General features: G+C 39.0%; 1 protein-coding gene across 2 annotated transcripts in view; it reads right to left on the reverse strand.

Annotated features, from left to right (window-relative positions):
• The window catches only part of ST8SIA1 (ST8 alpha-N-acetyl-neuraminide alpha-2,8-sialyltransferase 1), a 157,653-nt gene that overhangs the window by 13,845 nt on the left and 130,299 nt on the right, over window positions 1-13,509 (reverse strand). The window contains exon 5 of one of the 2 annotated variants that reach the window (XM_015869469.3): window positions 10,985-13,486. The exons of the other annotated variant lie outside the window; for it this stretch is intronic. Coding sequence (XP_015724955.1) covers window positions 13,000-13,486 — 487 coding nt within the window. The 3' untranslated portion in view covers window positions 10,985-12,999. Of the gene's footprint in view, window positions 1-10,984; window positions 13,487-13,509 lie in introns of those variants that run through there. 2 annotated transcript variants of the gene reach the window in all.

Below are 13,509 nucleotides of genomic sequence, written 5' to 3' on the forward strand. Positions count from 1 at the left end.
TTTATGCAGTAAAAGAATGCATACTTTGTGATAACGACCTGTTGGATTATTAATTCCTTTTGAATAATGGTGGGTATAGATTGATTTTAACATGTATGCCTTTAAGTACTACCGGTTTTAATTCTAAATAGTAAATACACATTTAGTTGGAAAAAAACCTCACCGGTTTGCATACGTTGGCTGAAAAAATATCTGTCATCTTTTTTTGTGATACTGAATTTTTCTTTGGCAGTCTATGCATGTATTTGACTGTTTTTTAATGTTTTTCAAGCTACCCACATCGCTGGTCCTGATTAAGAAAATCCTATTTTTTACACTCATGGGTAGGCACAGAATGATGGCAAAGTATAAAGTGAAGGAAATGACTGATCAAAATATTGAAAATCATACTGGGAGCTTTTTGAGAGATGGTTCAGTTTGGGTCTGAAAGCGAATGAAAAGTATTACAGTCTCTTTACCGTCAAATGCCTGCAAAGAAAACAGACTTCTTAGCAGAATGGACCAGAGTCAAAGATTCAGTCTCTCAGTACATTTCATGGTAAAGAAATTTAGTCTTTTCTTTAGAAAATTTGCCCATGCAGATGTATTGAAAGTAATTGTGTCCGAATGCCTTTTCTTAAAAATATCCAAAAGGATTTTTAAAAGGTGATATAATTTTGCTCCCTCCTTAGTCAGAAATCTACTGTAGGTATCTTTTCTCATAGCAAGAGAGGAAGTACATAGAAATGGAATAAAACATTAATATTAAAAATAACAATAATAATGAATAAAGATTAGAAAGTTCCCATTCTGGAATTTAATTCCAATTGATACCTTCTGTAGACTTGCAGACTTTGAGGCCGCCAGGGAAGAGGCTAAAAGCTGGCCATGAGAAAGGTCTAACCTGACAACCACTCAAAACATTGAAAAGAAACCTCTAATTTCATATTTATTGGATTCTAATTCTTCTATGTCAAAAAAAAATAGAAAGTAGAAACAGAAAAAAAAAATGCAGAAAAAAAAATAGTCACATGGGGAAAGGCAATAGAGATAAGATTACTGCATTAAGAAAAACAACTAAATAGGTCAAGGAGTCTTAATCTCTTAATGTGAAATAAAAAAAATTCAGGGCTTCTGGTGCAGTAGACAGGGAAAAAAAGGCTGAAATACAAGGTGGGAAGTTATCAACCACACTGAATGTGTATTGAAGGAAGATGCTTCTCCAGCTTCCTTCAGAATAAAGAGGTTTTTCCTCATGTTCAGATGAAACTTCCTGTGCCTAATTTTGTGCCCACTGCCCCTTGTTCTGATGCTGAAAAGCTCCTGGTCCCATCCATTTAACTTCCACCTAGTAGGTACTTATAAGCATTGATAAAATCCCTCCTCAGCCTTCTCTTCTCCAGGCTGAACAGCCCCAGGGTTTCAGATTTTCCTCGAAAGGAGTATAGATATACCCATTATAGATATATACCCATATATAGATATACCCATTCCAAGCAAGTGGGGTTCAATTGATTTGAATGCAAAAAGTGGGAACCTCTTCAACAAAATGGTTGTACCTCCTTGGGACTTCCAGATGCACCAAAGGTCATTTTTGTCAGTGTTCAGGGAAAGTAAAAACATTCAAGTTTACCCCCTGCTAAATTCTCAGACACTCTACAAATAAAGTTGTCTCACTGAATAAGCTACAAAGAGAAGGATCTGAGTAAAGAGAAAGACGGACACAGTAATAATATCAGATGAGGACAATGTATGTAATCCTTGATATGACCAATGACCACACAGGACAAAATGAAGCAGAAGAGGAATTGACTGTCATTATTTGGACACACTGAGTTACATTATGTAGAAATGATGAAGAAAAAGAAGGCCCACAAGTAATATTTTTATTTCATAAAATGGAGATATTTATTGGTTGAGATCAGTAAAATCAAATTATAAATAACATAACAGTTACCTATGCAAAGTTCCATCAAAATTAAAGCAGTGAGCCTGTCCCTTCCAGTCGTGTTCATTAAAATGCTTCAGCTATGAAAAAAAGGCATGGACTACTATAAAACTGAGATTTGTTTCTGTCTGCTTGCGTGAACGTTATAAATAAGACTTTCCTTATAAAAAAATCACGAGATGCTAATGTTATATTCTGTAAAAGGTGACTAGAAAATGACAACAAGGAACTATTAATAAATAATACAGTCAATAACAAAGCAATCTTTGCTACTGAAAGACATCAAGACATTTTGGGGTACATTCACAATGAAACCACTTGGGAAAAAAAAAAAACAACACCATTCTTCAAAGGAGCACAGAGCACTACTTGAAAATGAACAGACTCTTGACATAATAGAAAACACATTATTGCCAGGCAAAGAAAGTCAACCCTTCAGTCCTTGTAACAGTATTAGCCATCAGCAAACATTTGCTGGGTTGAGGACAATTGGACTGAAGCCCTAATCACAATACTCTAAACAACAGCACACTTTGCGATGTTTAAAACACTCTACACAAGTACCTCTGCCCCTGAGCATGCCAGAACGATGGTGATTCAGGATGTTTACCCAAGTCCTCATGTCATTTTGGCACAACTTCCAGCCTGTACTACATAGATCTCAAATGATTAATATTACATGTCAGTCACTGGAGGTAAGACAAATCCACGTAATTACACAACCTCAGAGGCATAACAATTTGCTTATCCACTTTAAAACCATCTCAAGACACTGAACTACCACATTATCATCACTTTTTTTTCTATAAACTTGTCAAGATAGGAAAGATGCAAATCAAATCACTAATATAACACAAGGGCAAAATTTGCCAGCTAACACTAACGTCCCACATCCCATTACTCTTTGTGAAATGATGCCATCACCAGCTGACATCAGTCTTGTACGAGAGAACAAAATCTGCCCACTCCCTTCCTAAAAGCCAGGAAACACCTCAGGTCATTCCTATCCTGCCTGTGCTACTGTATGCCAGCATTACTACAAACCACAGACTGATCCCAGGACAGCTTGCTTCAACCACTGAGCTCTTACCAAAAATACATGTGTGATATTTCAAATTCAGCTCTGTTACTCCATTGACACAAACATTCCTTTGCCTGAGCACCCAGAGGAGGGTTTGCCCTGGTAAGCAGGCTGCCCCCTGAGCCAGACTCACAAGTGGGGTCAGATACAAAGCGGAAGGTCTGAAGCGCGTGGATGGAGTTACAGGAAGGTGTGGGCAGGAGCTTTGCAGCAGCGCATCAAACCACAGTCACTTATTTATCAAAGTGGCAACCAACAGATAACTGAACAAAGTGGGCAGGAAACACACACTAAGTGTGAGTCGCACTGATCTCCCCACCAACACAGCCTTGCCAGCCGAAGCCTGGGAATAGGTCTCATCTGATGGAAATGCAGACAGTTCTCCCCTTACGGTGCTGGAAGGAGGCATACTGGACTTTAGGAAGAGAGCTACTTCTCTTGTAAGTTTGTTTATTACCATCAAACCAAAGCTTACATCACCAGAATCAGAGGTTGGTCATGAAAAGACAGATAGAAGATGTGGTTCGCTACAAATCTCTAGAAGTATCTTCTTTCCACTTCACTTCTCTTTTCAGTGTTTTTACAATACATACCTTATACTAAAAATCCACCTCATGGACTTAAAAGAAGAACACATGCAGTCATTTACATTCATCAGCATCTGCATGCTATGTTTTACTGTTCGTTTTCAAAGCAACATACAACTCTATAAAAATATCAGAGTGAGGCACCTTTAATTTCCTTCATATCTGTGTTTGCTTTTCTCTTGAGCTTTCAGAGACAGCCAGATGGAACCAGCAGCAGCGCATGTTAAAGCAGGATGAGTTGTGTGCATAGGAAATACAGCAGCTTAAAAGTCTTGAAATTTGCATGTAAGGACAGAATTTCTCTGTCATCTCTGTAAGATTTCATCTATTTCTTAGATATCTATTTTTGTCCTCTAGTGTATTAATAATAATAATAATAATAATAATAATTTTAAAATTAGGTAACCTGCAAAGGGCTAAAAGATGGCATGAGCAATGCTTTGCACCACTTTCCTTTCCACAGCGTTGGAAGAAGGACAGCACGGCTATCAGGTTATTACAGCAGCTGAAATTACTTCTGCTTCTAAGAGGGCCCAGACACTAGCACCAGGATTAGTGCTTTGCTTTCTGACCAGAACACTCAAGAAGAGTGCAAAATCCCCTTCATTTAAAATGCAGACTGCTGGTAATACTCCAGAGAAACAGAAACCTTACGAAGTGCAATTGCTGTACACTACACCTAGTACTAATTTTGATATTGGATGCACTATAGGATGCATTATATTATGTACATCATATCCTCAAGTTGTCCAAGGAGGCTGTGGATACCCCAACCCTGGTGGTGTTAAAAGCCATGTTGGATGGGGCCCTGTGCAATCTCATCTACTACTTGACCTAGTGGCTGGCAGCCCTGTCTACGGCAGGTGGGATGGAACTTGGTGATACTTGAGGTCCTTTCCAACCCAAGCCATTCTATGATTCTATGATTCCCATGAGAATCTACAAAATAGTCACAGAGATGCAAACAAACAAATGAAAAGTAAGGAAGGTCAATGGAAAAGAATGAATGCAAGGAAACCATGAAGACAACCAGACATATCGGCTTCAGCTGTTACCTGAGATAGTAACCTTTAGCTTATGATTTCTCCTCAGTGGTAGCAGGTCATTATTATGAGCATTTGTTAAAGATTCCTCATTTTACATTGAGGCTGAAAGCTATTTTGGAAATGAATTTGTATTTTACTGATGGCTGATTTGAGTGCACAAAGAGGAATGCAAAGATTCAAGATTTGGCTGTAGGTAATGTAGTTCAACACCCAGACCCCTGCAGTCTGAAGGTGTTCCACAAAAGCCAGGAGAATTTTCAGAGTTTTAATGTTTGAAAGGGACTTAGTTGTCAGTCATCATATGCAGTGTTAAGAAAAGAAGGCACTGTGCACTACACAGGGAGAAAACAGAACCAACACCTCAATGTTTTAAGACGACTGATAACTGAGACTACAGCCGAGCCTTTAATATAAATTGCCTGTAGAAAAATTTTTCCTTTCAAGAATTATCAGAAAAGAAAAATTGCATTTGAATAGCAGGGGGGAAAAGATCGTCTCATTGCATTATTAAAGTTTAAAATAAATGATTTGACAATGAGTGGAAACATTAGCAGTCTTCAGATCCATCACGGAGCATAAATCATTTGAGAACATCCAATTCTCAGATACAGGCGGTCAATGGAGAGGCTTCACACTGCAGCAAAATCCTTTTTTTCATTTTCATCTGCCTCACAAAATATACTTGGCAGACAGTGCAGTACATGAATCACTTCTCTGCTACTTGCTGCAGCCATTCCTCATACAGGACATGACTTAAATCATGATTTGACTTCAGATCATGATACCTCAGTGCAGCAGATGTTTAAGACGCAGGATATTGGTCTCGCAACAGCAACCAAAGAACAGCAGAAAACATCCGTGATCTTCACTTGTGGGGAAAAAATCCTGTAGCTTACAGAATAAGCCCCTGGAAGTAGGCAGCATCGCCTGGATTCACTTTGAAACAGCCTGATTTACAATTTTCATAGGATAAATTCCCTCAGGTTTGAGAACAGGCAGATGATTAAAATCTGTGCAATTCTATTCATTTGTCTGGAGTCAGAACGGTAGAAGAGAGCAGAGAATTTGTTTTATAAATGGGAGAGTTGGGCAGACAGAAGGAAACCTATTATTCTCATTAAAGTTTTATGAGTATGAACTTTCTACAAGCTATGCTTTATCTGAAGGGAATGTCCTTTGTGTACTTGCTAACCATGGGGGTGGGTTTAAACCTGGAAGCATAAACTCAGTCAAACAAATACATATGTTCACTTGTTTGCCTTCACTGTTCAAAAGAGATAAAGCTTTGCAATTTATTAAATCTCTACCCTTACTTTCCAAATGTGAGGCAACTAACTCTCACAGCACCTCTCTCTCAGTAAGCAAGCTTAGTATAGTCTCTATTCACCCAAGAGAGCAATCACAGCAGGAAGAAAGACGTCAAACACCCTATAAGTGGCAACAGAAATAAGAAAGTCTCTGCTGTACTTCAGAGTTAATGTAGTAATGAGTACCGCAAAGACATGATATACTGCATGCAAGCTTGGTCGCATTCAGCATTAATAAATCTGAAGTGCTCTATGTTCTCGTGTTGTATTTCTGTATTTCCACATTGAGTAGCAACAAGAAAGTTCACCATATTCACATAGTGCAGAGGAGGATTGAAACAACCTGTGGACTTGGCAGGTTTCTCCCCTGTACCATAAGAACTGAGGAGCTGAGAAGCGAGAGAACAGAGAACTTATATTTGTTAGTAACTTCAGGTCCCAGTTCAGCAAAGCATTGAAATATAGGCGAGTATCTCCTTTTTCTCTGTTTAAAAAAAAAAAGGTGTTGCTTTTCTTATCTCCTTTTCGATCTTCATCTAGTTCTGTAGGTGCCACCACTAAATGCCAGTACAGAAACAGTGACAGACTCCAGAAGATAAAGATACTGCTATTGGTATGGTATTGGGAGCTATTGGTAATAGGTGAACGGTTGGACTGGATGATCTTTTAGGTCTTTTCCAACCCTGGTGATTCTATAATTCTATGATCTAAATCACTGTTCTTGGTTTGGTGGGGTTTTTTATTTATTTCATTTTGACAAAAATCAAAGTAGCCTAAAATTGAAAGCTTTGCAGAAGCGTGGATTCGAGTGACAGAGCTAGAAGTGCTGAATAACTCAAAAACTGCTCCTTCAGATACTGGTGTATCTATTTTAGCAAAAAAATGGGATCCTTTTCCACAAAGTTTGTGATTATTTTCACTAAGTAAGTTATTTAAAAGCAATTATCGAAGATATCAGTGTTTGAGTTATAAAGTTTAGCCTATCATCTACTTTGTTTTGTATCTCCTTGACTATGTACCTGTCTGGGCAGTTTACAGAGACCTCTGAAAAGTGTAAACAAGAATTCTGATGGAGTCTTCATTCCATTTTCAACACAAGGTGAAAAGCACAAACAAAGGAAAAAGCCACCACTTCTGCCTGTGCGTGGTTGTTCTTCTGTAAGTGCTCACGGTGTAGAAATTTCAGCAGCACTGAACACTAATCTAATTCAGCATTGGCTCAGTAAGCATTTTGTTTGCAACACAAATATATAAAAAAACAGGCTTTTTGGAAGTCCTTGCCTTACACATCATCAGATGTTCACCTTTCAGGGTGCTCCTCACACACAGAAGTCTCACACTCAAAGAAAATGTCTTCAGCATAAAACAAAGCTTCTCATGGAATATGGAGCTTTTCTAGCTTCTTGTTATGAATGTAGTTTAAAACATGTTATGCCTCTGTAACTGCCCATTTCCAATAAACAGAAAACAATGCAACACATCTTTGCCACGGGCCCCAGCTGAGCAAAGCAATTCATTGAATGTACAATCAGAAATCACTAGGAATTATTCAAAAGGTGCTTCCATGTTTTATTGAGCAATGGCTTAAACCTAAATGCAGAGAACAACTATTTATGATGATGTTTCCTTATGCTGCCTTCGGGTTCACTCACAATAGTTATGTCTAGGCTAAAAGAAAACAAAAGGTTTAACATGAAAGGTGAAAACACTAAATAACACAGCAAATTCAAGGTGATTTGAGTGCTGTTTGCCTTAGAGGGATCAAGATGGGATAAATATTCATCTCAAAAGTAAGTTGACCAACACAACCACAACATAGAGTAGATAGAGATCATTTTAAGATGCAATTTTAATAGGTGCTTCTGAGACTTGCCAGCAATCAAAAATGCTTTGGGGTGAGAAGCGGGTTGGTCTTCAAAGCCTAGATGATCCAAAGTGGAGGGACTATCTGATATTAGGAGCAGATGTCATTAGGGAGGTCCCAGCATCCCCAGAGCACCCTTCGGACAGCCAGGAAGCAGAGGATCAGGCTCTTCTGGACAAGGTCTGCTGACTATTTTTCAGTAAGAAACATCAGCTAACAGACAGAATCATAGAATAACTCAGATTGGAAAAGACCTTAAAGATCAAGTCCAACCATAACTTAACCATACTACCCCAGCTCTAATATCCCACCTCTAAATCCCATAGTATCCTTTCAATAAGAAGGTGATGACTTAGGACAATAGATAGTAAGTCTGTTATACTTTTGTTTCTGAGTGAATGGAAGTAGGGAAGGGAAAAGGATTTTTCATCATCTTTGTTCTGTTGTGCTTCCATTTCTGTTTAATCAGTTCACTGCCTCGTGGCAATAGCTGCCATCACATTCTGCTTTGCTGCCACCCAGCAGAAAACCTTATGTCACAGATGTTAGCCCATTTTTCAGTCACTGTCAGAAGAAAATGTCCTACAGTTGCTTAGAACGGGCAATCTTTATCCAGAATTTCTACAGTCCAATTTATTACACCACTGATTTGATCTTCATTTTTTCCATCACCATCCAGCTTTTTGGGAACTGCCTGTCCTTTGTATAACCTGGACTTGTTCCAGTGTTCATTAAGCTACTGAGATGGAGAACCAAAGCAAGCAGAAAAAGGTGAGTTAGCACTTTCTCCTTCGTCATCCCTTCTAGATTACAAACCTCCTCATTCCTGTTCTCACTGTCAATTTCAGGATACAGTGAACTATATATTAAACCAGTTTTCATAAATATGCATGAAGGAAGTGTTTTGTGCAACTACCACAATTCAGAGATTCAGTTTAAAGCAGCAGATGCCTTGCTCAGCTTCAGCTTCCAAAGAGATGCAGGCTCAGCAGCGTATGCTGTGACATCATGCTGATGAAGCTAACAAAAAGGTGAGATTATTGAGGTCGATAAAGAAGCCAATATTTCTACATTCTATAAAAACTAAGCTGTAACAGAGGCTTGGACCTTTGACTTCTGTGGCTAGTTCATTCCAAACTGCAATCTTCGTATCAGCAAAAATATTAAAGTAGAGCATTCATGAAGGAGAGGCCTTAGAATTACAGTCTGTGTCTAATTTAAAAATGCTTTTACTCTCATGAGCACATATACTCTTATGATTTTAATTTGTCAGCTTCTCTTTCAATTGCTTGCTTTATAACAAGCTTCAGAAGACTCACATCCAACAGAAAGGAGGAATTTTGCACACTTTTAACACAAGTTCATATATTGGCCTTAGTCTCCCCAAAAACACTTAAGGACCTGAAAAGATTATATACAGACTGATTTCAGTGCCAAATATCCTCCATGCACAGCTCCTGTAAAGGGATTTAATTCATCTTGTTTATAATCAGGTGGCACCCTCCACAGAGCAGTCATTCCAGCATTTTTGTATATTGGCAGCTCTGTGAAAAAATTATTAACTAAAAATGTTAACAAATCATTTGGCAAGCCTGAATTAGTTTTTAGTGAAGATGAATTGTGGTAGCTTTCAACCTGGCACAGGCTTGTTTAGCTTTAACCCACTACTGGAGAAACTCAGGGACTGGCAGTGGAAATAGAAAAGCTGGAGTAAAGAATTTCACGAACAGACCTAAAGATTTCTATTCACTTCAAGGAAAATATAGCAACACAAGCAATGAAATCTAAGGACACTGCTATCAATGGACATAAATTAACCACCCAGATAAATGCGGGATGGACATAGTCATTCTGCCCAAAGCTTGCTAACTCTGAGAAGCTGATTTCCCTGTTGATGCTTAAGTTACCCTCCTGGATCTGACCACACCTATTCCCTGGTGTAGCCTTACTCTTCAAAAGTAATACAACTTCAAACTCTTACAAGTAACTCCACGTTTCATACCAATATCCAGTACATGGGTCCCACTTCCCCTAGACTTGTACCAGGGAAGTTTCACACTAAGCAGCAGAAAGAATGGAGTGTGTTAACTCCCAGAGTCAGGCAGTTGCCATTCTCAGATTCCCAAATGATTTTCATTTTCTCTGTGACTGCTCTTGCCATAAAATACTTACAGAACCCTCCTGCACCCTTTTTCAATTGTAGGGTAAAAAGCTGCTTCTTGGCCAGTGTGCTTGTGTGGAGTGCTAAGTCAGCCAACTAAAACAGGTTTCTGTTGAGTTCCCATTGTAGACTTGCTCTCTCAAAAGCAGAATTCATTTTTTGTTTCTCTTCTTTCCTACGCTACCAGTTTTCTACAAGTTATAGAGACCTATTTTAAGATGCAGTTATATTCACTGTAAGTAGATGCGAACAGAGCCCAAGCTATCAATTTTTCCAATATTAGCCACACTTAACATGAACAGCTTGAGTCTCTTCAATCCCCAGTGCCTTTTGAAAACCATCTCCTTGCAAAACTCAGGATTGCAGATATCAAAAGGGACACACAAAGACCACAAGCTACAGATTCAGTCAGCTTCAGCCTTACAGAGATGGGGTTTACAATACTCCTAGGTACATGGGGCACTAACTGAACACAAGCAAGCCAGCTGTTACGAAATACTGCACTGAGGTTTCCTGTGAAAATACTCATTTTTCTTTTCTTCTACTGAGATCATTTTCCCAGAATGTGAGAGAAGGGATTTTCAGGGTGCTGGAGAATCACCAGAGAAGTTCAGAACTGAATTCTCAAGTGCTGGAGCAAAGGACAAAAATGACCAGCCCAGAGAAGCAGTTCTCCCCTACTCTCCTAATTCCCCCACACCATTGGGAAATGCTGGCATCCTTCCGAAGTGTCATCTTAACATGTAATATTTTGACTGCTGTACTCACAGATAGCATCTTTTGAGAACTAAAAAGTGCAAAACATCATACATCTCATAAGATCCATACAGGCACCTGTTTTCTACAAAAGGCAGCTCAGTAAAAATTTGTCCTAATGAGCAGTAAAGAAAATCCTTCCTTACTGAGTACCCACATCGTAGATAAAACATAATCCAAGCGAATGAATTATCAGCGATGTTCCATCAGTGTGTTGATTGTACTTAAAAGAAAAACACACGGACAGAGATAAAATGGGTTATAGAAGCACATTCAGATTTTATCAGAACAATCTCTAAAACAGCATTTAATCCAAATCTCCCCTTTGTAATTTAGAGCTACACTATAATCCGAAGGAACGAAGCCCACTGTATGTTTGGAATACTCATACTTAGGAAGAAGCTTTTATTCCAAAACACGTGTTTAAAAAGCAAAACAAGGCTTTTTTTCAATGTCCTACATAGACAGTTGAATTATTCATATTTAAAGAAAAGCCAGGGGTGTTGCTTTTTTTTTTTTTTTGGTTGCTTTTTTTTTTTTTTTTTTTCCTTTTAATTGTTTCTATATAACTTGCGGCTTGTAGTCTACAAAGAGAGAGTTTGTCAACATATGATAGGACACGTCCCCCGAAATACTAGCACTTTGGAGCTAAAACAGGTAGCACAGGAAATTGTTGTGGAAACCTGACGACAGTTTCGTTGCTTCAACATTTTGACTAGAATTTCATCTACAAATGACAGAAGTAGAAGAAGGAGAACATTATTTTGGATATAAAGTTAACAGTGATAACATCTTGCAGCTGAAATTGCACTGCGGACTAAGTAGGTATTCTCTTCCTGTCCTACAGTGTTAAAACAAAGCAAACAACAAGATTTCTCATTTACATGGCAATTGGATCATCCGCTGTCCAAGTAATACCCAAAAATAAAACAGTCCTTTAGGCACTGCACTGACCAGAGCAGCCGGAGTGCAATATGCACGCTTACATAATTCTCTGATTGCAAGGAGAAAGGCTGCATTATGTAAGTGCCTGCCTTTTCTGTTGTTGTTTTTTTGTTTTTTTTTGTTGTTTGTTTGTTTTCCTGCTGGCTATATTGTTTTTCAGTGCCCCCAAAGGCTGTTTTACTTTTCAGACTCTCTTTAACCAGAGACAATCTTGCAAGAGAAGTACAAGTCTTTAAGGCTAATGTTACATCCAAAAAGAAGAGCCAGTAGAACAAAGAGAAAGGATTTTCAAAGTTTAAACTCATCTTAAATGACACTTACATTCATTTCTGCAGTTTCTCTGTTATAAGCACATGAAGAATCTCATTCTGCATTTCACTGAACACCTCAAATCCCCCTGACAGTCACTGAACATCTGGAGTCCAAATGAATATGGAACTAATCGCAAAGGCAAAACAGCACAAATAAGGAACAGTCCCTGCTACCAAAGTCACTATGGAAATCTTACAGCAGGTCAGTTGAGACCTGGTTGTACTTTGCTTTTGTTTTTGTACCACAGCTTTTATCTTCAAGCCAATTTACCTTAGCCAGCTGTTGCCCATAAGGTAGCATTAACATAGATGCAAGTGCAATGACCAGACTATCCAGACAAAACCTTCAACAGGTAGGTCCATCAACACTCAGTAGCAGGGCATTCCCAATACATTCTTCTATCAGATTCTTAGCACCCTTCACATTCACAAGTCTTAGGAGCTGATGGTACTCATCTCCTCAGGCTTTCACACCTTCCCCCTTTCTTCCATTGGAAAACAAAAAAAAAATGAAAGAAAAAAAGAAGCAAAAAAAGTCAACAACACACACACTCTCCTCTATACCCCTTACCTCTACACACACACACACACGGGAAGGGAAAAAAACATAAGGAAGTTATGAGGTGCCAATCTGGAATGAAATGGATTTTTGAACAGACAGTCATATTTGGCACTGTCAGCAAAAGCTTGTGGGTGGCCCCATTTCTCTCTGAGCCTTAATGCCCTTTTTACATCGATCATTTAAAAATGTCACCCAGAAAGTTCATTTGAGTTGCTTCATTTTCACATTACTGCTGAATGGACTTGATGGCGAGGTTTGTTTCCCCCCCACCCCAGTTCCATAAGACATACATTAAGGACATATTCCATTTGGCTTTCAAGTAGCATTTTTACGGTCCATGCAGATCCGTAATTATTTTCCCTTTAAAAAGAATCAACAGAAAATCAGAACTCTCTGCCGGAGAGCATGGAAATTAAAAACTAGTAGATCTCCCAGACCGACTGCTATGATCCTTAGGCAGAAGACTGGGTTAAAGGGTCCTCACATTGTTCTAGCTGCATTCTCAGTACACCGCTTTTATGAAGGAACCAGAGCTGTAGAAATTCCTCCGGCATGGCATGGAATCCAGAATCGGGCAAGACATTGTCATAGTAATGATGGCTAATAAACTTCCCATGCAGATCCACTGAGAATGGCCAGAAGCCATAAATCGTTACTTCTTCACAGAGACCAAGGGCGGCACTGACTAGGAAAAGTCCTGTGGAAAGTCGTTTGGCATGGATACCTTTGCTCTTCCAGAACTTGCCAATGTCACGCAGGAAATTGGGGTTGGCGAAAAGCACCGCCTGCTTGGCACCGAAGTCCTTCAGGGTGTAATAGACACGTAGGGAGGGTCCCGTCCCCGTCTTCATTGAGAAGGCTGGCATGTAGATATAGCTGTGATTATACACTTTCACGCTGTCCACAAATGCTTTTCGAGACCAAAGCAGATTCTGGAATCTGTAAAATGAGAGAGAAAAGCC

Source organism: Coturnix japonica, chromosome 1 (genome assembly GCF_054131305.1).
Source record: "Coturnix japonica strain WE chromosome 1, WE-NBRP24, whole genome shotgun sequence".
Classification (NCBI taxonomy): Eukaryota; Metazoa; Chordata; class Aves; order Galliformes; family Phasianidae; genus Coturnix; species Coturnix japonica.